The sequence below is a fragment of the Sorex fumeus genome, unplaced genomic scaffold (genome assembly GCF_029834395.1).
Source record: "Sorex fumeus unplaced genomic scaffold, SorFum_2.1 ptg000002l, whole genome shotgun sequence".
Taxonomy (NCBI): Eukaryota; Metazoa; Chordata; class Mammalia; order Eulipotyphla; family Soricidae; genus Sorex; species Sorex fumeus.
The window spans coordinates 25,620,613-25,647,443 of record NW_026606059.1 but is presented as its reverse complement, the minus strand read 5'-3'; the positions used below and the strand labels follow the sequence as shown (position 1 = coordinate 25,647,443).

Sequence of the window (26,831 nt, the reverse complement as noted above, 5' to 3'; positions counted from 1 at the left end):
GGAAACAATCTGAAGATTAGTTCCAAGTCTCCTTACATTTTTTTCAAGATCGGACTGAATCATGTTTCCATTTGTGCTTTTTTCTGCCCTGTTTTCTCCGGTATTGACTGATCTGAAGGAGCGGTTCTGGGTCTGCAACACCTCGACGCTCAGTGTTTCGTACACCTACTGTGGTAAGTGAGGCAGCACGAGGTGGTAGTGTCAGCTAAGGAGGGGCTGTTTCCTCAGGAACTTTCGTTCGCCCCCTCTGGCACAGGGGAAATGCAGTAAGAGGGGCCGTTGGGCCTCGGCTCTGGGTGAATTTTGGTACTTCACAGACCTCACGGATCTTTACACACTGTTGTACTTGTCGTCCGGGTATTTCTGTTCTCCCCTGTGACCACTTCTCTGTTCTGGAAGCCTGCTTACCACCCTGCTGGAGCCGAACACTGCTCCTGAGTCTTTCTTGCAGCCCGACATTCACCGGTTCTTCCCCAGAAGGTAGAAGCATCATCATCTGGAACGGACCCTTCCTCCGGGCTGTCACGTTTTCTCCCGTTCTGCGGCAGGACTCCTGTAACATGTGCCCTGCAAGGGTTCAGGCTGATTTCTGAGAACTCTTGGACTCCTCTTCCTCATTGGATGTCAGCCTAGTTCTGGTAGTTCATTGCTCTATGACCTTTAGCAGAATAGTTTTAGTTTTTGGACTGTGCCCCAGCTGGGATTTTTTTTTTCATTTTAAAATTTTGTACAAATGAAAGCGAAAGTAGATATTCTACAAGGATTATTATGAAGTATTTTTTAGCACATGGCATGTAGGAATTAAAATATTGGTTACTTAAAAATATAGTCATACACTTATGCTATGAGCTGGCGAATTTCACTTTTTAAAAAATAATTTGTTTCTGGGCCACACCTGGCTGTGGGATACTTCTGGCTCAGCCCAGGGATTACACCTGGTGGGTTCAGGGTGCCATATGTAACGATGGGGATCGAACCTGAGTCTGCCAAACACAAGGCAAACACATTAACCTTGTACTAACTCTCCAGTCCTGTTTTGTTTTGGGAGTCACACCCAGTAACGATAGCACAGCTGGAGTGATAGCACAACGGGTAGGGTGTTTGCCTTGCATGCGGCTGACCCGGGTTTCATTCCTTCATCCCTCTCAGAGAGCATGGCAAGCTACCAAGAGTATCCCGCCTGCTCGGCAGAGCCTGGCAAGCTTCCTGAGGCATATTTGATATGCCAAAAACAATAACAAGTCTCACAGTGGAGATGTTGCTGGTGCCCACTCGAGCAAATCGATGAACAATGGGAGGACAGTGCTACAGTGCTACCCAGTAATACTCAGAGGCTACTCCTGCTTTGGTGCTCAGGGGTTGTTCTCGGAGGTACATAGAAGACTGTCCGGTGCTGGAGATTAAGTGCAGGACCTCACACCTGCAAAGCAAATGCTGCACCATGAGCCACATCTGTGACCCTGTTGTTTTGATTTTTTTCCCTCCTGTTTTTCTCCAGATGTCTGCAGGTCTGGAAGCACAACATGAGGGCCTGATCTCTGTCTTAGTTTGGTACTTTCTTTGTTTACTTTTTTTTTTCTTTTTGGGTTACCTCCAGCAATACACAGGGGTTATTCCTGGCTCTGCACTCAGGAACTACTCCAGGTGGTGCTTGGGGGACCATTTGGGATGCCAGGGATTGAACACGGTCAGACATGTGCAAAGCAAATGCCCTCCCCACTGTGCTATGACTCCAGCCCCAGGTATTTTTTTTTTGATGGAGGGATGCTCCCAAGTGGTGTTCAGGGGGTCTCAAGGTCACAGCTGGATATATTTGGCCAATTGGGCCAGCAGTTCAGTGGTAGGGCCCAAGGATGTGGGGATTCTTGGGCCCTGTGGTGAGGGGAACACCAAGGCCACACCCAGGGATGCTTGGGGATGGGTTTCTAATGCCGGGGATGGAATAAGGCCCCAGCAGTTGTACAAGCATGCTAATGTCTGGAGCTTGCTCTAGTACTTCCCGCTACAGTGCTCATCATAGGTTGGCTGGGATTTTCTACCCACTAGTGAGTTATACCAGGAAAAAAGTAAAGAATGCTAACTGTAGTACTCCATCTGTGAGATTCTCTTGGGGAAAAAGAATTTATGATCTAATCATTTGGAGGAAGATTTATAAATGTACTTTGAGTACTGAGAAGTTCTGCATTACAGAAACCCATGAAATCCCCAAGTTTCCTCCTTTTTTAAAAAAAATTTTTTTTTTTTCAAAGTGTTTGCTGACTGTCCTGAGAAACACACTCTGGTAACTGCTAATATAAAATGGCTCTTGGGGAATCAGAGTTTTATTACCAGGTGAGGATAAGACCTGGGTGTTTGCCAGTCCCACAGCTGTGGCTTTTCCCTATGGATATATTGTGCTGAATTCCATTTCCATTTGTCCATTTCAGAATCTCTTTTTTTTTTCTTTTTGGGTCACACCTGGCAATGCACAGGGGTTACTCCTGGCTCTGCACTCAAGAGTTTTCCCTGGCGGTGCTCAGGGGACCATATAGGATGCTGGAAATCAAACCAGGGTCGGCCACGTGCAAGGCAGACGTCCTGCCCGCTGTGCTATTGCTCCAGCTCCTGAAATCTCCTTATCCTACAAGGTCATTTTGATTTTTGTCACGGAATAGGGCATGTTGGTGCCATACATGGCTGTGCTTGGAGACTCTTCCTATCTGTGCTCAGGAGAGACCCCAATTGTGCTCAGGGACCCCTATGTTGTGCTGGGGCCGGCTGCATATAAATCAAATGACCTCACCTCTGTACTATCTGTCTGGACCCCATTTAAATTTTTTTTATGTATGTATTGAGTTTTACTGAATTAATGGGGATTTCAGCAGTTTCCATGTTTTATACTTTCAGTGTTACTTCACAGCCTCACCAACAATTGTGTCAATAACCCTTGACCGTCATCTGAATGCCCCAGCCCTGCCCCCCCTCAAATCCCCCCACTACCTCCCGCCCCCAGCTTCAGTTCCATTTCACTGTTGACAACATCTCAGGGGTTGTTTCCATTGGGGACTGTCTAACCCTTAGCTTTGATTTTTTATACTCCACATGAAGTGAGATTGACCAATATTTGTCTTTCTTCCTCTTGACTCCTTCATTTAGCACTGTTACCTCCAATTCCCAGTTCCATCCTGGTTGCAGCAAACCACATAATTTCATCTTTTCTCAGAGTTGAGTGGTATTCCATTGTGTGCCATATCACAATTTCTTCCTTTCTTTATTTTCTTAAGCTTTTTAAAAAATTGATCGAGCTTCTGTGATTTATACTACTGATTAATGATGTTTTCCCACGCACATAATTCCATCACAAGACCCCTCATCAGTGTACCCTCCCCAAGGACCCCAACACCTTTCTCTTAAGGCTCTTGCTTTCATGCAGCTGACCCCAGAATTATCTTCACAAACTCAGTTGTGTGGAGTTCTTCCTTGTGTTGTCATTGACCCTTAGTTACTACCTTGCTGTTTATCTTCAAGTCCCATGTATGAGAAAGATTATACCACAATTTCTTTATCCACTTCTCTATTGTTTCTGAATCTTAGCTAGTGCAATGAACATTGATGTGTTAATCTTTACAGATTAACATTTTAGTGTTTTGGAGGTAGATACCCAGAGGGCAATTGCTGCATTATATGGAGGTTCTATTCTTAATTTCTTTCTTTCTTTTATTTTGCTACACCATTGGTGCTCAGGGTTTATTCCTGATTCTCTGCTCAGGGGCTAGTCCAGAAGGTTCTCAGGGAAGCATGCAGTACCTGGGATCAAACACAGGTTTGCACTGTATGTGGGTGTTTGGAATGGTTCTGGGGATCAGCTGCATGCAAACAAGAACCTTAAGTCTTAGGCCTTAAGCATGTTCTATCTATCTGGTCCCTCTAAATCTCTTCTTATAATACTACAAATCATGTTGCAGTAGATTATAAATCTAAAGACCTTTGCATGGTCACTCCTTAAATACCCTATCACATTCGTGGCCGCGCGGTTCTGGGAGCTGGTTTTTATAGTCTCTGAGTCTTGGCAGTTGATGGGATTACACGGTGCCAGGGGGCCAGTTGGTGGGTGTGACCCCGCCTACTGGAATTCGGAGGATCTGGGTGGAGGATGCTCAGCCCCGATCCGAGTAAGCTTGGAGATTTCGGCCCCGGGAACCGCTTGCCTTTGTTCCTCTGCCAGTACCTTCATGTGTGCGGAGAGTGGTCTCAGCATGGTGGTGGTTGGTCCTGGAGGTCTTCGGCTGCCGGAGCCTTGGTCGGGGCGGGGAGGAAAGCTCAACCCGCAAACCTCCAAGGGGCCCTGGCGAGGACAGCCAGGCGTGGGGGCAGGAGACATCTTATTATGATATCTTATTATCTCATTCCTACTTTAGACAAACTGGCAGGCTACCGAATGTAACCTGCCCACATGGCAGAGTCTGGCAAACTCCCCGTGGCGTACCCAATATGCCAAGTATCAGTAACAATGATGGGTCTCATTCTCCTAAAGAGCCTTGAATATAGCACTTTCTTAAAAATCTCAGGGCTAGGATAAGGAGACGTTACTGGGGCCTGCTCGAGGCAATCGACGAATAACAGGATGGTCGTGATCGTCGTGATTCTGAGATTCTGGTGTTTAGGATTTTAACATATAAATTTGAGGATGGGATGGAAAGGACACAATTCTGTCTATAGCCCACAGAAATGACTAGACATAAAAGAAAAAAATGGTGGGACTTTGGCTAATTTATTCTCCAAATCTGGGAAAGACAGAAAGGGTAGACAGGTGAGTCAGTTCACAGAGCCCTGTACACCTGAGCTCAGGTATACCCCAGCTGATGACTTAGTTCTAACTGAACTCCAAGAGTTAACTTATTGTTTAGTAAAAAAACGTGGTGACTGAGTACCTATCCTGCTCTAAGCACTATGGATATGACATGGTCATGAGAAAAAAACTAGTATGGTGTTTGTATTTTATTTTTTAGGGGATTTTCTGGACTGCCTTAGCTGTGCTCACGGCTACTTCCAACCAGTGCTCAGGGAATTGCAGTGCAGGGAATCAGGCAGTGAAGGAAATGTACTCAGATCGCCTCTCTGCAAACCAGGTGTGCTCAATCCCAGGAACTCTCAGGCTTTCAGTTCCATGTTTCAGGAAGAGGAGTTTCTAGATGGATAGGATAGGACATTCATATCTGAAGTAATCACGTATTGATGTAATGGAAATTCCACTAAAGGTGTAAAATGAAGCGCTATCACTTTCAGTCATCACTTTCTCCCTAGGTCTCCCATAGCACTTAATACTTTTTTCTTTTTGGGTCACACCCGGCAATGCTTAGGGGTTACTTCTGGTTCTGCACTCAGGAATTACTCCTGGCATTACTCAGGTGATCATATAGGATGCTGGGGATCAAAACTAGGTTGGCTGTGTGCATGGCAAATGCCCTTTCCGCTGTACTATCGCTCCGGCCCCAAGCACTTAATACTGACACACATACCAGCATTGGGTTAATTTTCAGTACAACTATATTTCCTGGAAAGTTGGGCTCAGAAGGATTCTGAGGGGTTGGAGGTATAGCTCAGTGCTAGAGTGCTTGCTGTGCATGTGGGAGGTCATGAGTTTAGTTTCCAGAACCACAAAAGTATACATAGACATATATATATAGAGAGAGACATATATAGACATATATATAATATATTTTAAAAAAGAAAAGGCATTGCATTCTGGCATTGTGCACCCCCAACTCAGAGCATTATTTCTCTTCTTTTACTTTCTAAAGCAATCTTCAAAAAAATTTTTATTAGTGAAACACCATGAGATATAGTTGTAGACTTACAAATTTTTGGTTTGGGTTTCAGTTATACAATGATCGAGTACCCATCCCTCCACCAGTGCCCATTCTTCACCACCAATGATCCCAGTATCCCTCCCATCACCCCCAATCCCCCCATCCCACCCCGGCTCTGTGGCAGGGCATTCCCTTTTGTTCTCTCTCTTCTTTTGGGTGTTGTGGTTTGCAATAGAGGTATTGAGTGGCCATCATGTTCGGTCTATAGTCTACTTTCAGCATGTATCTCCCATCCTGGGTGGATCCTCCCAACACCCTTTACTTGGTGTTCCCTTCTCTATCTGAGCTGCCTTTTCCCCCAGCATGTGCGACTGGTCTCCAAGTCATGGAGTGAAACTCCTGGTACTTATCTTGACTATTTTTGGGTGTTAGTCTCCTCTTTTGTTACTTTATATCCCCAGATGAATGCAGTCTTTCTTTGTCTGTCCCTCTCTTTCTGACTTATTTCACTTAGCATGATACTTTCCATGTAGAACCACTTGTATGTAAATGTCATGACTTCATCTTTTCTAACAGCTGCATAGTATTCCATTGTGTAGATGTACCAAAGTTTCTTTAACTAGTCATCTGTTCTTGGGCACTCGGGCTTTTTTCTAGATTCTGGCTATTGTAAACAATGCTGCAATGAACAAACAAATGCAGATGTCACTTCAACTATACTTTTTTGCATCTCTGGGATGTATTCTAAGGCTATCTCTCTCTCCTATCTCATATTCTAAGTAAAACTACACACACACACACACACGTACACACACAAATAAGGAAAACATGAGGAATTCTGAACAAGCCCTAGGGTTCTACTATAGGACTGAAATAGCTGAGAAAAAGAGGGGAGGCATCGAAAGGCCAGAGAAGGTCCAGTGGCCAGTGGGGGAGGTATTGGGTAGTAGGCATGGATACATGTATATCTATAATCCATATCTATCTATCTATCTATCTATCTATCTATCTATCTATCTATCTATCTATTGAAGAGGTATGAAATAGAATCCCTGAGATACATGATCACAAGCATGATGATCACGACCATCCTGTTGTTTGTCGATTGCCTCGAGCAGGCCACAGTAACGTCTCCTTCATCCTAGCCCTGAGATTTTTTAAAAAGTGCCATATTCAAGGCTCTTTCAGGGTTAGGAGAATGAGACCCATCATTGTTACTGGTATTTGGCATATTGGGTACGCCACGGGGAGTTTGCCAGACTCTGCCGTGTGGGCAGGTTACATTCGGTAGCCTGTCTCTTTGTCCAAAGTAGGAATGAGATAATAAGATGTCACAATAAGATGTTGCACGACCACAAATGTGGCCGCGTGCTTCCGGGAGCTGGGTTTTATAGTCTCTGAGTTTTGGCCATTGATGGGATTACATAACGCTAGGGGGCCAGTTGGTGGGTGTGACCCCTGTCTACTGGAATTTGGAGGATCTGGGTGAGCATCCTCCACCCAGATCCTGAGATACACACTGGCTTGTAAACTGACATTGCCTCAATGAATAAAATATGACAGGGACTGGAGAGGTAGCACAGGGGGAAGGCTCTTGCCTTGCCCTAAGTCATGCCAGGTTTGATCCTGATGCTCTAGATGGTCCCTGGAGTCCCACTCAGAGTACTCTCTGAGTACAGAGTCAGGAGTAAGCTCAGAGTACAGCAGCTGTGTTCCCTTTGCCCCCCTACCCCGCCCAAAGTGCTGCTTTCATCTTCTACCACAAAATAAGGATTTTGAGATTGAGTTTAGTGAGATGATATGCTATGAGTTAGCAATGTAGACCTTCGGTTCAGGGAAAATGAAGGTTTTTGTCTGCATTTGCTGAATCTGGTAACTAGTCTCAGTATTTAATGCACCAAATGTAGAACTTTACCATACACATGGTGATTTAAAAATAATAAATATATTTCCCATTAGTTCTTAAACTCTTGCAAATAAATGAAAAGCACATGCGAGAGTTGAAGAGATAGTACAGGTGGTAAAGAGCTTGCCTTACAAGCAGTCAACCAAGTTCCATCCCCCATACAACATAGGGTCCCTCAGGTGCCATCAGAGACCACTTCTTAGCACAGAGCAGGGAATAGTCCTGAGCACCACTGGGTGTGACCCAGCACCTCTTGCCCCCCTAAGCACACGTATACTATTATATGATCTCTTTATTTGTACAATTATGCATTGTTTTTTGTATGTTGGACAGTTATTCCTAGAAAAATTGTAGACTTTCTGCTGTAGAGACCAACTCTTCATGAAAACCAACACTAGACTTCAATTTTCTGCCCTTTAAGTCATCCTTCCACACCCAGAGGTGCCTGGAACCTGGCTTAATACTTAGCACAGTGTTTTGAGCTCCCTTAGATGTATCCTGAACAGTTTCTGGATTGAATGAAATTGTTGATGTTTTAATCATAATTACACTAGGTTCAGATATGTAGGAACCGAAGGGAAATAGAGACTTCCCCTCAGACTTAAATAGATCATGGCCTTGGTCATTCCCTGTTTTTCAAACGTTCTAGAATTCTGCTCTAATCTTGATTAGCTGGCACTGAGGGTTTTCTACATGCCCATGGCTGGGGCATGGGTGCTGTGTGGAATGTGAGAATACCTACATTTCAGTTCCATGGCCATTACCTCCTTCCCTAGGAAGGCAATAATGTCTATAAATTATTTAGACCTGGAGCTGGAGAAATAGCACAGTGGGGAGGGCGATTGCCTTGCCTTGCACGCGGCTGATCCAGGTTCGATCCCCAGCATCCTATAACGGTCCCCCGATCACCGCCAGGAGTAAATAACCCCTGAGCATAGCTGGATGTGACCCAAAAAGCAAAACAAAAATTATTCATACCCTTGAAAATATGGATAAAATACAGATAAATCTGGTTTCATTCTTGAGAAGGCTCCTTCACCAATCAACCTGGTCAGAGCCTAGGGTTTTCAAACAACTCTCTCATTCCTTTTGTTGTTGTTTTGGCATCATACCTGGCTGTTCTCAGGGATCCCCCTGGATCTCTTGTCAGGAATCTCTCCTGGCCGGCTCAGGAAAACACATGGGGTGTCAGGGATTGCAGTGGGGTGGACAGGATGCAAAGCCAAGTGCTTCTCTGCTGTGCCATCTATCTGGGTCCCCAACAACCCTCTCTTTCTCGGAAGAAACAAGTGGTTTTGTCTGCTCCCTTGATGCTGAGCTAGGGTTGGGGTTATATTTTCTACTAATACTAATTATTCTCTGAGTTCTCCTCCTGGACAGCTGCTAGCCAGTGTTGGACCTACACAAGCATTGGTGAGATTGGCAGGTTGCCCCCTAGGACGCTCCTTTAGAAAATGGAATTCTGAATGTATGAACAGCCTCCTACATCAGCTGAGAGTAAACTAAGGGTCAGGGAATATTTTCTTGTTTTTGCGGTGGCAGGGATAGTTTTCTTGTTGTGTGTGTGGGGTTTTATAGATCCCCTTACCAATGTTGGTGATTCTGGCTTTGCATTCTTCTGGGAAGCAGAAGCCTCTAGATTAGCTTCGATCTCTCACAAATGCAATTTGTTCAGAATGCTTGCTGAAATGGGGTGTGTGTGGGAGGGCAATGGGCATTTTGGTTTAGTATTTTGCAATCTTGCTGACGTCAGTCCTCTAGGAAGGAGATTTTAAAAATTATCTTCAACTTCTTTTTCTTTATCTTTTTTTGCTTTCTTTTTTAAAATGTCAGTGGTGGGATGATGCAGCCTTTTTTTTTTTTTTACTTTTTTTTCCCCTTTATTTTATTTTATTTTTTTTTACAGTTGTAGATTTACAATTTTTTGTGCTTTGGTTTCAATTATACAATGATCAGATACCCATCCCTCCACCAGTGCCCATTTTCCACCACCATGGATAATATCCCTCCCACCCCCATCCCCCCATCCCCCCTGTCTCTGTGGCAGGGCAATCCCCTGTGTTCTCTCTTTCCTTTTGGGTGTTGTGGTCTGCAAAAGAGGCATTGAGTGGCAAACATGTTCAGTCCATAGTCTACTTTCGACATGCATCTCCCCTCCTGGGAGGATCCTCCAAACATCCTTTATTTGGTGCTCCCTTCTCTATCTGAACTGCCCTTTCCTCTAGGATACCCGGCTGGCCTCTAAGTTATGGAGTAATCCTCCTGGTGCTGATCTCAGCTATTCTTGGGTATTAATCTCATACTTTGTTACTTTATATCCCCCAGATGAATGCAATCTTTCTATGTCTATCCCTCTCTTTCTGACTCATTTCGCTTAGCATGATACTTTCCATATTGTACCACTTGTATGTAAATTTCATGACTTCATCTTTTCTAACAGCTACATAGTACTCCATTGTGTAGATGTACCAAAGTTTCTTTAACCAGTCATCTGTTCGTGGGCATTCAGGTTTCTTCCAGTTTCTGGCTATTGTAAAGAGTGGATGCAGCCTTTTTACTTGAAAAGGATACACAGAGAGTGACTATGTTTCTTTCTTTTTTTTTTTTTTGGTAGGAGTACTGCTATTTATTCAGCCACTGATTAGCTGATTGAATTGTGCATGAACTCCACCTTACTTTTTTTTTCTTTTTCCATTTTTTATAATTTTATTTATTGAATCACCATGAGAGCAGTTACAAAGCTTTTGGGTCTAAGTCTCAGTCATACAATAAAACACCCATACCTTCACCAGTGCCCATTCTCCACCACCAAAAATCCCAGTATACCCCCATCCCACACCCTCCCCCTGCCTGTGGGGCAGATGATTTCTACATTACTCTCTCTCTACTTTGATCACATTCACTATTTCGACACCAGACCCACCATTATTTAAGATTTTATCCCAACACTCAGATCTGCTGAAAAGGCAACAATAGACAATTTGTGTTCTATTGCTGGTTATGAATAACATATGATGTCGTGTGGCTGCAGTAGGGCCATGTGGTTTTGAAGTTCTGAAATTTTAACACTTAAATCTGGAGGAATTTCTGCCAAAAGCCACTGGGTTTAGAGATCTGCTCCTGAGTCTCTGGGATCTTGGCCGTTGAGCAGCTTGATGAGGAGCCAAAGAGGCCATTCATGGGCGATGACTTGGGGTCTCATTGGGGTGGGGAAGACAGGCCCGGCTCCACCTTCACCCCATCCCATGAGACCCAACAAGTTTCGTCACTGCGGGCCCAAGCCTGACTGTCCAATGGCCTCTGGAGGATGACAGCCGCCAAGTCGCCAAGAGGGAGAAGGTGGAGGGACAGCACCCATTCCCCTCTGGGGTGGCCCGGCGACAGTAACCTACTGCGGGGTCCGGACACATTTCTGACAAAAGCTGCTGGGTTTCGAGATTTGTTTCTGAGTCTCTGGGATCAAGGCCGTTGAGCAGCTTGATGAGGAGCCAGAGAGGCCATTCGTGGGCGATGAGTTGGGGTCTCATTGGGGTGGGGAGGACAAGCCCGGCTCCACCCTCGTCCCCTGAGGCCCTGTGTGTCTCATCACTGGGAGCCCAAATGTGACTATCCAGTGGCCTCAGACGGATGGCGGCCGCTGGGATGCCAGGGGGAATAGGCCAAGGCACGAAACCTATTCCCACCTGGGTTGGCCCAGCACCGGTAGCCTACTGCAGAGACCAGACGCATTTCTACCTAAAGCCACTGGGTTCTGAGATTCGTTTCTGAGTCTCTGGGATCATGTCCATTAAGCAGTTCAATCAGGAACCAAAGAGGCCTTGCCTCCAATTATATAGCTGAGCTGGAGGTGGTTTGTGGGTGTGTCTCCCACATACCTAACTTTTGGCCGTTTACTTTCTTGTTAAACTTTGCCCCAAGTTTTTGGGGTCTGACCAAAGGCACAGCAGCAATTTTGGGGTATCTGGAAGTCTGAAGGCGCCATGAGGCTGCTGATGCACTCGCCTCACAGGTACAGATTGACCTGCTGGCGGCACCATACCCCCAGACTATGTTTCTTTAGGAAATTTTATCTTCAACATTTCTTATTTCACAATCTTAATTTCAAATTTAAAGCTAAAGGGTGTTGAGAATCAAAGTACTGTGCTTAGGGGCTGGAGTGATAGTATAGCAGGTAGGGCATTGGTCTTGCAAGCAGCCGACCTGGGTTTTATCCCTGAAATTCCATATGATCTCCCAAGCACTGCCAGGAGTAATTCCTACCTGAAGAGCCAAGAGTAATTCCTAAGCATCACTGGGTGTGACCCCCCAAAAAGACTACCCATATCCCTCAGAAAATTGTACTTTCTAGATATCGATAAGAAGTATGTGGGAAGGTTTAAAAAAATACTCTACTTATTTTATATGACAAATAATACTTTATTGACTTTAACTTTATCTCTTTAGATAACGTGCACTACCCTGTTTCTGTCAGTGTTGATCCGTGTACGTCACTGATGAGCGGCAAAGGATATTTGCATTTTTCCTACATTCCAAGTAAGTTCAAGGCATAAGAACTATCAATGATAAATGGTGTGTTCAAAATGTACATGTGTTAGTTTTGTATTGCTGTAAGATTGTGCTAGCAAATTACCACAAAATTACTTGCTTATATTGAGATATTATTATTTTGTAGTCTTTGTATATCAGTAGTTTCTATGTCAGAGCTTAGGTATATTTGTTTCAAATCTCCCACAAGGTTGAAGGACTAAAGTCTCAGTTATAGAAGGATTCACTTTTGAAGTGATGCATTTGTAGACAGTATTCAATTATTACTGTCTGTTGGCTGACTATTAGCTTCTTTCTATGTGAGTCTTTAGATGCTACTCTTTTGGGTGGGTATTGGGTGTTGGGCAACATTTGTTGATACTCAAAGACTACTTCTGGCTCTTCCCTCAGAAATTACTTCTAGTGTTGTTAGGGCATCATATGGGATTGTCAAGGATCAAAGTTAGGTTGGCTGTGTGCAGTGCAAGCTCCCAACCCACTGTACTACCACTCTAGCCCTCAGTCCCTATTTTTTTTCTTTTTTTTTTCTGGGCTGGCATTTGAACTCTCAGTTTCACAAATGCAAAAGAAGTTCTCTACCATTGAGCCACGTCTTGACCAGATCATTTTTTTTTTTACAAAAATGGTTCCTCCAACTCAAATGCCCAATATGGATAAATGAATCAATAAATTGTGGTATATATTCACAATATAATATTGTGTAGCTCTAAGAAAGGATAAAATCATATGATCTGCCATGATTCGGAAGGAAGTAAAGTTAGTTGGAAGGACAGGGAAAGAAAGACAATGATTTTCCTGTATATGGGACTTAAAGATACACAGCAAGGTAGCAGTGAAGGACCCAGGGAAATGCCATGGGAGAATTAATTCACAGAACTTAGTTTGCACTTGTGTGTGTGTGTGTGTGTGTGTGTGTGTGTGTGTGTGTGTGTGTTGTGAGGGAGGTTTGAAAGGAACGGGCACTGGGGATCTTGGGGAAAGAGGTGGGTATAATGATGACAGGTGTGGTGTTAGAATTATGTACACGTGAAACCATCATTAAAGGTATTGTAAATCAGAGTATCTTAGTCAATTAAAAAAAAATCAAAGTTTAAAAAATGAAATAAAAACCAGGTTCCTCTGTTCTTAGGCATAGCATTCATCACTCGAACTCATTGCCTTGTACATTTAATGCACTTGCTCTACTGCATCTTCCGTCCCCAAACATAACTCTGACTTGGGAACATTCTATTTGATTATGATCTACCAGTTGTCACGTAATAAGAAACTGAGAACTTAAGTTTTCTTATCTATAAAACAAGAGTAGTAATATCTATATTATTGGTAGTTTTGATGAAATCATGTGGGAAAAGCACAGGGCATAAATGAACAATATATATTACTTATTTTTCACTGAAATCTCTTATTTATGGCACTAATGGAATTTTTTCTTTTAAAGGAATAGACGTAGCACCATTATATTTTAATCTCTATATATCTGTTAAGTCCATGGAGCTTCCAAAGCGCAAACAAGTTATTTGCCGAGGATCTGATGATGATTATTCTTTTTGCCGAGCCATGAAAGGAGGTAAGCGTCAATTATTATTATTGTCAAGACAGCATAATACTTCATGAAGTATAATATATCGGTTTTCGTTTCAATAATTTTGTGAAAACTGATTCTGCAATCAGTTTTATGATAATGCAAAGATCTGTTTATAATAATGAGACTTTTTAAAATTCAGAGTTTTTACTTTTCATAGCTAAAACAATACTTTACAGTTAATTTTTTAAAATTAAGACACCTTGATTTAAAAGGTCATTCAAAGCTGAGTTTCAGGCATACAGTATGCCGACAACAATTCCATCACCTGTGTCCTCTTCCCTCCACCAATGTGTCCAGGTTCTCTCCCACCCCCAGCCTGCCTCCTTGACAGGAACATTATTTCAGTTTTTTTTTTCTTTTTGGGTCACACCAGCCATGCACAGGGGTTACTCCTGGTTCTGCACTCAGGAATTACTCCTGGAGGTGCTCAGGGACCATATGGGATGCTGGGAATTGAACCTGGGTCTGCCGCATTCAAGGCAAATGCTCTACCCGCTGTGCTGTTGCTCCAGCCCCAAGTTTTTTTCTTTCTTCTTCTTCTTCTTTTTTTTTTTTTTTTTTTTTTTTTTTTTTTTGCTTTTTTGGGTCACACCTGGCGATGCTCAGGGCTGACTCCTGACTCTGCACTCAGGAATCACTCCTGGCAGTGCTCAGGGGACCATATGGGATGCTGGGATTTGAACCCGGGTCGGCTGTGTGCAAGGCAAACGCCCTACTCACTGTGCTATCACTCCAGCTTCTCTTTCTTTCTTTTTTAATTTCAGTTGTTTTGTTTTGTTTTGGCCTACAACCAGCGATGCTCAGGGGTTACTTCTAGTAGAGCTTAGGGGACCAGATGGGATGCTGGGGATTGAACCCTGGTAGACTGCATGCCAGGCAAATAGCCTATCCGCTCTACTGTCATTCTGGCTCCTGATTGCTGTAGTTTGTATCTCTTGCTCCTGGTGTTGTTAGTTCTGTGGTTCAGATATAATCTCTATACCACACTGTTTTCTTTGTGCTCAGTGATCAGTTTGGGCAGAGTTCAGAGAATTATAAAATGCCAGAGATTAAACCTGAGCCTTGCACATTCAAATTTCCTGGCTCTGCATAATTATTTTAAAGTTGTATGTATAGTAGGTTAAATTGTTTTCTTTGTAAGAGTCCAGTTATTTAAAAATATTTTTATTTTTAAAATTGAAGTCACTGGGGCTGGAGTGATAGCACAGCGGGTAGGTCGTTTGCCTTGCATGCGGCCGACCCGAGTTCGATTCCCAGCATCCCATATGGTCCCCCAGGCACCGCTAGGGGTAATTCTGAGTGCATGAGCCAGGAGTAACCCCTGTGCATTACCGGGTGTGACCCAAAAAGCAAAAATAAATAAATAAATAAAATAAAATTGAAGTCACTGTGACTTACAATTTTATAGTACTAGTAACAAAAGAGTTTTAATGCATCCAACATTCTATCCACCCACTCTTAATCAGTGTCCACTTCCCTCCGCCATCATTTCAGGGTCCCCCTCATCCTTCCCATCACCCCCAACTCCACCTCCACTATCTCAGCAACCTCCTTTCCCAGGTCCCCCACCTCATTTCACTGTCGTGATAAACTCAAGTTCTGTAGATAAGTTCTTCGGTTCTGTTGCCTTTTTTTTTTTTTTGATTTTTGGCTTTTTGGGGTCACACCTGACGATATACGGGGTGACTCCTGGCTCTGCCCTCAGGAATTACTCCTGGTGGTGCTTGGGGGACCATATGGGATGCCGGGGATCTAATCCGGTTCGGCCGCACCCAAGGCAAATGCCCTACTGCTGTACTATAGCTCCGACCCCAGGTTCTGTTGCTTTTGATCTTATGTTATTCCATGACATAAAAACAGTCGTAAACTTTAAAATATTAATTTGTTTTTGGTAGTGTTGGGATCAAACCGAGGGCCTCAAACAGGCAAGGCAAGTGCTGTACCATTGAGCTGCATCTTCAGTACCAATTTATTTACTATTATTAAGGTTTTTTTGTGTTAGGTTTTAGGATAAAGATTAGGGTTACATTTAGGGTTAGGGTGACATTCAATTAATGATTTAGCTCTTTGAGTAAATAATGCATGTGGTTCAGAATTCCGAGTACAGACACTGTAGAGGGAAGCTTCTTCCTTAGTGTATATTGGTTTATTTAACTTTCTCCTAGAGGGCATTTAGCTTCCTTCTGATTTTTCATAAATATTATTCTAATAACCGTATTATATATGAATATTCATATATTATTTTCATTTCATTAAACATTTTTAGTGTTTTTGTTTTGTTTTGTTTGCCACACTAGGTTGTGCTCAGAGCTTACTCCTGGCTCTGTACTTAGGCATCATTACTAATGGGCTCTCGGGAACATAAGGTGGGAATCAAACTTGGGTTGGCCACCTGCAAGACAAGCACCTTCCCAGCTCTACCCTCTCTCTGGTCCTATATAATCTGCAGGGGCCTCAGATATGCTGCTGGTTGGATCTGGGGACTCTCTCAGTGATTCCCAGTCAACTGCCAGTGGTTCAATGTAAAGGTTTGAAGATGAAGTGCTACTTGGGCTGCAGGACTTTCTGGGGCCACCCTTATGATACTGCTCTGGGACTTTTAAGGCTATAGCAATAGTGTTTGGGGGCTATGTGGTGCAGGGGATCAAACTGGGGTCAGCTGCATGCCTGTAGTAACTCAGAAGCCTGAACTTTTCTTGTATTTTATTTTATTTTTTTTTACATTTTTTAATTATATTTTTTTCTTTTTTGGGTCACACTCGTTGATGCACAGGGGTTACTCCTGGCTCTGCATTAAGGAATTAGTCCTGGCGGTGCTCAGGGGACCATACGGGATGCTGGAAATCAAACCCGGGTCGGCTGCATGCAAGGCAAACGCCCTACCCGCTGTGCTATCGCTCCAGCCCCTTTTTCTTGTATTTTAAATGCAACTAGTTTCAGATTTAGAAGAAGTTTGAGATAACTCCTAGAAAGATTTTCAAGTTTAAATGGCTTGAATCTATTTGTGATTTTTTTATACTGAAGGCCAAATGTTTTTCTAAAGGGTTGTACCCATACATACGTGATCTGTCCTGCAATGTGTAAGTGTAGGAGTTATTTTGCTTGTTTGTTTTGGCTTTTTATGGGTGACACTGGGCAATGCTCAGGGGTTACTCCTGGCTCTGTACTCAGGAATTACTCTTCGCGGTGCCCAGGAGACACTATGGGATGCCGGAGATCGAACCCGGGTTAGCCACATGCAAGGCAAATGCGCTATGTATTATGGCTGCAGTCCCTTGTGCCATTGGTTTTGATAGTGTATTTATCTATTTACTGTGACAGAAGAACTTAGGTAAGACACCAGAAAATATTCACAGTCACGATCACGATCATCCTGTTGTTCGTCGATTCCCTCGAGCAGGCACCAGTAATGTCTCCTTCTTCCTAGCCCTGAGATTTTGAAAGAGCCATATTCAATGCTCTTTCAGGGTTAGGAGAATGAGACCCATCATTATTACTGGTATTTGGCATATTGAGTACGACACAGGAAGTTTGCCAGACTCTGCTGTGCGGGCAGGATACTTTCAGTAGCCTGCCAGGTTCTCCAAAGGAAAAATGAGATAATAAGATGTTGCGAGGCCACGAATGCAGCCGTGCTTCCGGGAGCTGGGTTTTATAGTCTCTGCGTCTTGGCTGTTGATGGGACCAACCTGGCGCTGGCGTCAGCTGGTGGGTGTGACACCGACCTACTGGAAGATGGGGGATCTGGGTGGAGAAGGCCCAGTCCCAATCCGAGCAGGCTTGGAGATCTCAGCTCTGGGACCCACATGCCTGGGTTCCTCTGCCAATTCCTTCATGCATGAGGCTTGTCTGGATGTGTGGAGAGTGGTCTCAGCCTGGCTGTGGCTGGTTCTGGAGGTCTTCGGCTGCTGGGGCTCTGCTCCGGGTCGGGGGGAGGGAAATTCAACCCGCCTCCCTCCAAGGATTCCTGGAGAGGACAGCCAGGCATGGGGGCAGGAGACTGCCAGAAAATATTATTCTTTTTTTAAAAAAAAAGAACCCAAGTTGACCACATGCAATGTTCTACATGCTGTACTATTGCTCCGGCCCTGAAAATATTATTCTTGAATCTGAAGACACTAGAGGCTGAAGAGGACGGGCACTCCCTGGAAATAGCACTTGTAAACCTAGGCATAGAAGAAATATGGTTTATTTGGAGAGCAGTGATTTTGGTTTTGGTTTTGTTTTTGCAGAGTTGTGACTCAAACGTAGAGCTGCACACATTGCGAGGCAAAGACAAATGCTTGATGCTGAGACACATTCCAGTCCAGTATATAGATGTATATATAATATATAATATTATATATAATATATATTATATACAATCTCGAGCAGATTGTGCTTATAGGGATTTGCTGGAGATGAACCTAGATGGGGGGCAGGATTGAGTATGTAACGTATACAACATAAAATATTGGCCTGAATCCTATTGTCGGTGGGCAGAGATTTCCATTTCAAACACATTTACTGAGATTTTCATTTCAAGCGTAACTAGTGTCCATATGGAAGGGGGAGAGGGTTAGCCGAGGTGGGAAACTTGGGGAGGAGAAAGGGGGTAAGTGAGAGACCAGGAGGGCTGGTCAAAGCTGGTGACCTGGGAAGGGAAAGGCAGAGATAGAAGAGAGAAGCACTTTGGGAGAGAGGATGTGCTGTGTGATCCGAGTGGGCAGTCAGAGATTTGGTAAACTCAAAAGTCCCCTGAGGGATGGTGACAGGACAGTTGTGTTTATTTGAGTGGGTTTGGAATCCTGTAAAAGAAAGGGCGGACCTTTCATGTAAGGAGGGAGTTATGGTTTGAACATGTAGAGTTCGATGTAATTTTGGAACATGGAGATAAACATGCTCATCTGGCAGCTGAGCATATGGGTACAGAGCTCAATATGTTCTGATGTAATGTTCTGACACCATGAGGAGACCTTGGGTGTTTGGGGTATCAAGTTAGTGAGTACCATATGTACCCCCTTTAAAAATAACTTTCCGGGGCCAGTAAGATAGTACAGGGGATAGGGCATTTGCCTTGCACATGGCCAGCCCGGTTTTGATCCCTGGAATCCCATATGGTCCCCAAAGCACCATCAGGAGTAATTCCTGAATGCAGAGCCAAGAGTAACCCCTGAACATCGCTGGATGTGTCTCAAAAAGCAAAAAACAAAACAAAAAATACCTTTCCTTGTTGTATGTGTTATAAGAGTCATATACTTTTAAAAAATATTAAATATATAAAAGATCTAAGAAGAGTATGACAACAATAAAAATACGTATGTACACATACATAATATATACATATAAACATGTATATACATAAATACGTATATAACATAGTATTTGTTCTTGTGCTGCTTGGGGGGGTCACAGCCAAGGTGGGTTCTCAAGGACCTGGTTGCACTCCAGAGTTAGACCGAAGAATGAAGAGATAGTACAGTAGGTAGGGAAATTGCCTTGCACCTGGCTGACCTAGCTGAATCCCTGATATCCCATCTGGTGTCTGGAGCACCACCAGGAGGGATTCCTGAGCACAGAGCCAGGAGAAAGCTCTGTACATTTCTGGGTCTGGCCCAAAACCAAACCAAACAAACAACAAGAAAGAGAACCTCGGGCTTCACAGATGCATGGCCTTTGCAGTACTTCTTGGAGCCTTATCGCTAGTGCCCAGGATATAAGATTTAGAACACAGTTAGAAGGCCAGCAGCCAAAAAATAAAAATAATCAATAAGATTATTATCTTTTGTACAGGAGCCAAAATTTGTTTCTTTCAAAATCATGCATTTGGATAAACAGGTGGATATTTCAATGGCATCTTTACTACAGATCATCAGCTCTGTTTCCAAGCTCTTTTGAGGGTTTGCTGTCACGAGTCTCAAGCTGGCTGACTTAGCACAGTAGAGACTTATTGTCTAGCGGTTCTAGTATGTCCATTCCCAAGGTACTAGCAGGCTCAGGCTTCCTCTGGGCAAGGACCTGGCCCAGGCTTCTCCCAGATTCCAGCAGCAACAGTCATCCCTGACTTGTAGGTGGCAAATTTTTCCTGCTCCCTTCACACAATTTTTTTTTTTACATCACACCCTGTGATGCTCAGGGGTTACTCCTTGCTCTACACTCAGGAATTACTCCTGGCAGTGCTTGGGGGACCATATTGGATGCTGAGGATTGAACCCTCCTGCAAGGCAGACGCCCTACCTGCTCTACTATCGCTCTGGCCCCAACTCCCTTCACAGTTTTCTTCTATGCATATGTCTGTGTCCAGTATCACCCCGTTGCATAAAGATGTAGTCCAATTGGGTTCTATTGGGCTACTTATCACAAGTTTCAGCTGTGCACAAAGTTAAATGCTTCCCTGCCTAAGGTCACTGAGTTGAGCAGCTAGGATGAAGCTCTGGCTACTCTGAGGCAGAGCCATTGCTCTGACCCCAAATGCATCTTCTCCTTTGGTCCTTCCAGCGTTTTTCCCATTGCCCTTTGTGCTTGCAAAGGTTTCTTTGTGAGTCTGTTCCCAATAGGCCTTTACTCTTTGAGATAAGGGACAGTTTTGTATTCATCCACATCTCCCCGCACCCTGGCACATAGCAGGATTTCAGTACATTTTTGTTAAGGATTATATTTGAGTTAGATTGACCTTCAGAGAAAGATCCTAAGATTGTGAAGATACAACAACCAGTTTACTAGATTTAAGAACCAACATCCTAGTGCATGAATATTCCTAATAAGGATATGTACAGGAGCAAACAAGTAAACTTAAAAAAAAATAAGAATAGTTAGGAACTGGATTGCAGACAGTGCACTTGTGTTGCAAAGGACCAGCCAAGGTTTGATCCACACACAGCATCACATACAGTTTCCCGATCCCACCAGGAGTGGTCCCTGAGCACTGAGCCAGAAGTAAGCCCGGAGAACCACTAGGTGTGACCCAAACAAAAACAAAATATGAGAATAGTTATACACATACGGACCTATTCATTTGCTGTTTATTAATTTCTTTAACCAGTTCTTTGAACAATAACCTAACAATTTTGCATTTGACTATTTACATTACTTAAAATATTTTTGGGGGGCCTGCTGGAGAGATAGTATGGGAGCTAAGGCACTTGCCCTGATTGTGACTGACTCCAGTTCAGATCCCCGGAACCACAAATAATCCCCCTAAATGCCACCAGGAATCACTCCTGAGTACAGAGCCAGGACTAGGTCCTGAGCATTGTGGGGTGTGGCCCTGGATACCTGCCCCCACTTTGGCCCCAATTATTATTAATTATTTATTTTTATTTTTTTGCTTTTTGGGTCACACCCAGTGATGCACTGGTGTTACTCCTGGTTCATGCACTCAGGAATTACTCTTGGTGGTGCTCGGAGGACCATACGGGATGCTGGGGATTGAACCCAGGTTGGGCCGCATGCAAGGCAAACGCCCTCCCCGCTGTGCTATCACTCCAGCCCCTTATTATTAATTTTTTGCCACCACCTTTTAGTCTTAACCTTGCTAGAGATTCTAAACATTTCAACATTAACCTTATCTTCTAGTTTCTTATTATGTTGTTTATTAGGTTCACTGGAGTGTGATTTTCCTTGTGCTTCTGACACAAACTATAAAATCAGGCCCACAGCTGGGCATTTTATATTATTTATTATTTACTAGGGCATTTGCCTTGCGCACAGCCAGGCTGGCCGAGCCAGGTTCGATTCCTCTGCCCCTCTTGGAGAGCCTGGCAAGTTACCGAGAGTATTCAATATGCCAAACACAGTAACAAGAAGTCTCACAATGGAGACGTTACTGGGCCCGCTCGAGTAAATTGATGAACAACGGGAGGACAGTGTTTATAAAGTAGTTCACAATATTTGATTACATTTAATGTTTTAACACCAATCCCACCACCAGGTTACCTTCCCACCACCATATTTCAGTTGTTTCCATTCCAAACCCTAATCTAAGCCCCCCCCCAAAAAACGAAATAACTTATTTTGTATTGTTATGAAAGACCACTGAAAATGCTCCAAAAAAGTTTCCTTAGGGAAAAATGTGTGAAGATTGTTGTATTTCACCCAGGGGCCATTAAGCCCTTCTGTAAGAGATTATTAACATGTTAAAGGTTGGACCTTTTGTACATATATATATGTGTGTGTGTGTGTGTGTGTGTGTGTGTGTGTGTGTGTGTTTGTGTGTTCATGTGTATGCAAATATATGTATCTGTAAAAAAAAAATTCCCTCTAAAATTTGTTGCCTCCTATTTTATTTTATTTTTTTCTTTTTTGGGTCACACCTGGCAATGCACAGGGGTTACTCCTAGCTCTGCACTCAGGAATTACTCCTGGTGGTGCTCAGGGGACCATATGGGATGCTGAGATTTGAAACGGGTCTGTCTTGTGCAAGGCAAACTCCCTACCCACTGTGCTATCACTCCAGTCCCTGCCTCCTACTTTAAACCCCATCAAGTGAGGTTCTTGGAGCATGAGTTGTGTGAGGTATGAGATGTCCAGGAATAGGTTCACTCGTGGTGAGGCTCGGCCTGAGTGTGGAGAGTGTCCATGAGCATGGTGGTGGATGAGTTCTGGAGCTTTTCAGCTGCTGGGGCTGGGTCCCTTGGGGTAGGGAGGGGCCTCACCTGACCCCCTCTGAGGCAACAGGTTGGGCATTTTAATAGAGATTACACATTTAGTTTCTCAGTGGTGGCACTGGAAGGAAACCTTGCTTCCTAGCTGCCTTTTACATCTCTTCTTCTCCTTTAAGAATATATTCTATAGCCGAGATAAGTACCAGGAGGATTACTCCATGGCTTTGAGGACAGACGCACATGCTAGGGGAAAAGGCAGCTCAGATAGAGAAGGGAGCGCCAAATAATGGGTGTTGGGAGGTTCCTCTCAGGATGGGAAATGATTGATGAGAGTAGACTATAGACCGAACAAGATTGCCACTCAATGTCTCTTTTGCAAACCACAGCACTCAAAAGGAGAGAGATAACAAAAGGGAATGCCCTGCCACAGAGGCAGGGTGGGATGGGGGGATGGGGTGTGTGTGGGAGGGATACTGGGACTGGTGCTGGTGGAGAATGAGCACTGGTGGAGGAATGGGTATTCGATCACTGTATAACTGAAACCCAACCACAAAACTTTGTAAGTCTACAACTGTACCTCATGATGTTTCACTAATAAAAATTTAAGAAAAGAAAGAATATATTCTAGTGTCTCTGTAAGCTAAGTTAAATATAGTTTAAAATACACATATATAACTGGTGGTGAAGCCTTTTAATACCAGTATGTCCACCATTTATTTATTCATGATTGAAACAAATGGGCCCTAAAGGATAAGATATAAAGGCTGGTGCAGAAAAAAGCTTGAGTGGTATGGCAGAGAAAAGCCCCAGGAGAATTCTTCTTAGGGTTTATTTTTTATTTCTCTACAACTTTACTTTGGACTCTATCTGCTAGTAGTAAAAGTGTTAAAGGTACAGTTCATACCATCTCACCCAAATATCTAATGATGACCAGTAACTTTATGTATTTTGTTTGCAGAGACTGTGAATACAACAGTATCATTCGCCTATAAGGGAATTTTTTTTTCTAAGGTATTGTTTGAGTCATTCTGTACTTTTTAAACCTTTTGCTATGGTGTATGTGTTAAGAATTTGAAACAGAGGCTGGGGAGATAGTACAGTGGTAAACCACTTGCTTTACACATGTCCCATCTGGGTTCTATCCCCGACATCCCATCCCATATGGTCCCCTAGCACTGCCAGGAGTAACCTGAGTGTTGCTGGCTCAAAAAACCAACAAAAGTTTAAGAATATGAAAGAAGCAATGAACAAATTCTAAAAATAGCAGTTCAAAAAGAAGTCCAAAGCTTAAAAAACAGCTTTGAGTATTTTCTATTTCCTTCATAGACTATAAAAACATGGAAACATTTATGTAAAATAATATGGAACTATATCTTTAAAGTAAAGCTTTTTTTTCATAAAAGAAAGCTATTTTATACTTTATTTTCTGCCCCCCCATTACATGGCTAAAACTATGAGAATGTTTATTATTAAAATGTTGAATGATCTTTTGGGTGTTAGCATTATATCACCTACTATATGTAACTCAGTAACTGCTTCCATGAATATTGACAAGTTAACTGTAGTTATTTGCATCAGGAAATGATGATGCAAATGTAATTCTAAGAATGAAATTTTACACTTCAGTTTTTGTGACTGTTAAAATAAGCGTTAATGGTGTTTCAGCTTCTTTGTTACAAATTAGATCTAACGTTTGAAAATCTCAGGTTAATAATGCACAAAAGGGAAAGGAGAGAGAAAGCAAGAAAGAAAGTTCATTCTGAAGAGGGAGACTGGAAGTGGGGGGATAGGAGGTTGGGGGAAACAGGGGACACTGATGGTGGGAAATGTACACTGGTGGAAGGATGGGTGCTGGATCATTGTATGACTGAAACCCAATTATGAACAACTTTGTAATGGTCTATCTCATGGATATTCAATAAAAAAATTAAAAAATAAAGTAATGCGTAGTTCATGCCCAATTCAATCAGCTTGATCAATGGCTGAATAAATAGCAGTGCTCTTACATTGAAAAAAAAAAGAAAATCTCAGGTTAGTTTAAATTTTTTGTTAAACTCCATCATCTCTTAATTGGGAAATAAATGAGTTTTATGCTCTCTGACTTCAAAGGTGTACTCTAGAGTGTCATCTTATTAGAAAACTGAGAACAAGAGAACCAATTTAAATAATGACTTTTTCCCTGGAAGATGAAACTCTTATGAAAAAGTCTTACCACAGAGGCATCTAATGTGCTTTTTCTTATATTTCTGATCCCTCCTTTTAGGGACAATATAAATGTGTAGCAGAAGCCGTCGCTGGGATTGAGGAGCGAACACTCTTCTGTTTGAATGTTACCATCTTACAGCCTTGAATTCAGTTAGAATAAATCATGTCTCTTATTGTTTCAAAGGTTTGATTATTTACTTAATTTTTGGTTGTATTGGTTTGCTATGACTGTCATAAAAACACCACAGCTGGGGCAATGTCAACCAATGTTTACTTCAGTCTTCTTACACCTGCAGATGGGCACCTTCCTCCATCCTGGTCCATGCTCTGCAGTTCTAACTAGAGTGTAGAGCTGTGGTTTCCAGCTGTTCTCGCCTGTGGGCTCGCACTACTCTGTAGACCGGTGCTTGGGAACTATGGGTGCAAACAACAAAAATGTATTTTCTTGGTTCTTGGAGACTGGGAGTTTGTGATGAAAGGGTATGTGTATGTGTGTGTCTGTCTGTGTGTGTGGGGGCAGTGTTTCTTCTAAGGCTTCTATCCTTAGCTCATAGACAGTTTTATTTTCTTTCCTTTTTATTTTTGGGCCACACCCAGCTGTGCTCAGGGATTACTCCCTGGCTCTAGCAGCCTTGGGGACCATATGAGATGCTAGGGACTGAACCTGAGTCCCCTACCTGTCGTAGTATTTCTCCATCTCTGGCCACTGTCCTATCTCTATGACTTGTGAACAATACCATTTATACATTTATTTTTATTGAATCACTGTGAGATATGCAGTTACAAACTTGTTCATGACTGGGTTTCATTATACAATGTTCCAACACTTGTCCCTTCATAAGTGTACGTTTCCTACCACCAACATCCAGTTTCCCTTCTGCTAACAACCCCTACCCCCGACTCATCCAGCATGCACCTGTGGCTGGCACTTTTCTTCTCTCTCTCTCATTCTCTCTCTCACCCCCCACTCCCTTTCCATCTGGACATTATGGTTTACATTATAGGTACTGAAAGGTTATAAGATCAATGCTAGTTGAAAGAATCTTATAGGAACCAGGAGATAGTACAGCAGTTAGGGCACATGCCTAGCACGTTTCCAACTTGGGTTAGATTCCTGGCAACACATGGTCCCAGACATTGATGTGTTTGGCCCAGAGGCTCCCCCAGCACAGATGGGTCTGGCCTGGGATGCTTCCAGCACCACAGAGTCTCAGCAGCATTGTATTCTTACATTGAGCTGTTGGTCAGCAGCAGGGAGCCCCTGAGCCTCCCAAATCCCACTTGGGAGAGTTTGCCATAAAATAAAGACCTTTTTTCTATTTTACCCCTCTTTTTTGGGACATGTCAATGATGCTCAAGGGTTACTCCTGGCTTTGCACTCAGGAATCACTCCTGGCAGTGCTGGGGGCGGGGGAGGGGGACCACATGGGATGCTGGGAATCGAACCCGGATCGCCCACGTGCAAGGCAAACGCCCTATCCACTGTGCTATTGCTCCAGCCCCAAAATAAAGGCTTTCTGGGCTGGAGAGATAATACAGTATATAGGGTACTTGCCTTGCACGCGACTGACCTGGATTTGATCTCTGGCATCCCATACGGTCTTCTGAGCCCACTAGAAGAGATTCCTAAAACACAGAGCCAGGATTAACCTCTGAGCCTCCTCCTCACCCTCTCCAAAAGACGATCTTCAGATATGTTTTTATTTGTATTTGGGCCATGCCCAGCAGTGCTCAGGGCTGACTCCTGGTAGTGCTTAAGGGACCATAATGGGGATGGAACTGGGGTGGGTTACTTGCAAGGCTAGCACCTTAACTCCTGTCCTATCTTTCTGTAGGATAACGTTGGTTTGTCCTTTTAGCCTTGCCAAGGGAACTTAGGTTTATCTGGTTACACCCATTACAGTGCTCCCATTCCTTTGTTTATCTGTAAATTCTTCTCTGTACTCTCCTCCCCAATCAGTTTATCACCTTTTCCCTAATCAGATTCTGTTAACTGTAATACTGTAAGAGTATTCTAAGTATGCAGCCAACATGGCCAACCCAAGTTCGATTCCTCCGCCCCTCTCGGAGAGCCTGGCAAGCTACCGAGAGTATCTCACCCGCACTGCAGGGCTTGGCAAGCTATCTGTGACATACTCAATATGCCAAACACAGTAACAAGTCTCATGATGGAGACGTTACTGGGCCCGCTCGAGCAAATCGATGAACAACGGGAGGAC

At 43.4% G+C, this 26,831-nt stretch overlaps 1 protein-coding gene across 1 annotated transcript; it reads left to right on the top strand.

Moving 5' to 3' along the window:
• Window positions 1-24,774, top strand: LY96 (lymphocyte antigen 96). The gene is made up of 5 exons (XM_056112323.1): window positions 1-173; window positions 12,139-12,228; window positions 13,679-13,807; window positions 23,366-23,418; window positions 24,671-24,774. The coding sequence occupies exons 1-5, from the start codon at window positions 62-64 to the stop codon at window positions 24,755-24,757; spliced, it is 471 nt and encodes a 156-aa protein (XP_055968298.1). The 5' UTR covers window positions 1-61; the 3' UTR covers window positions 24,758-24,774.
• Window positions 24,775-26,831: the final 2,057 nt, after the last annotated feature.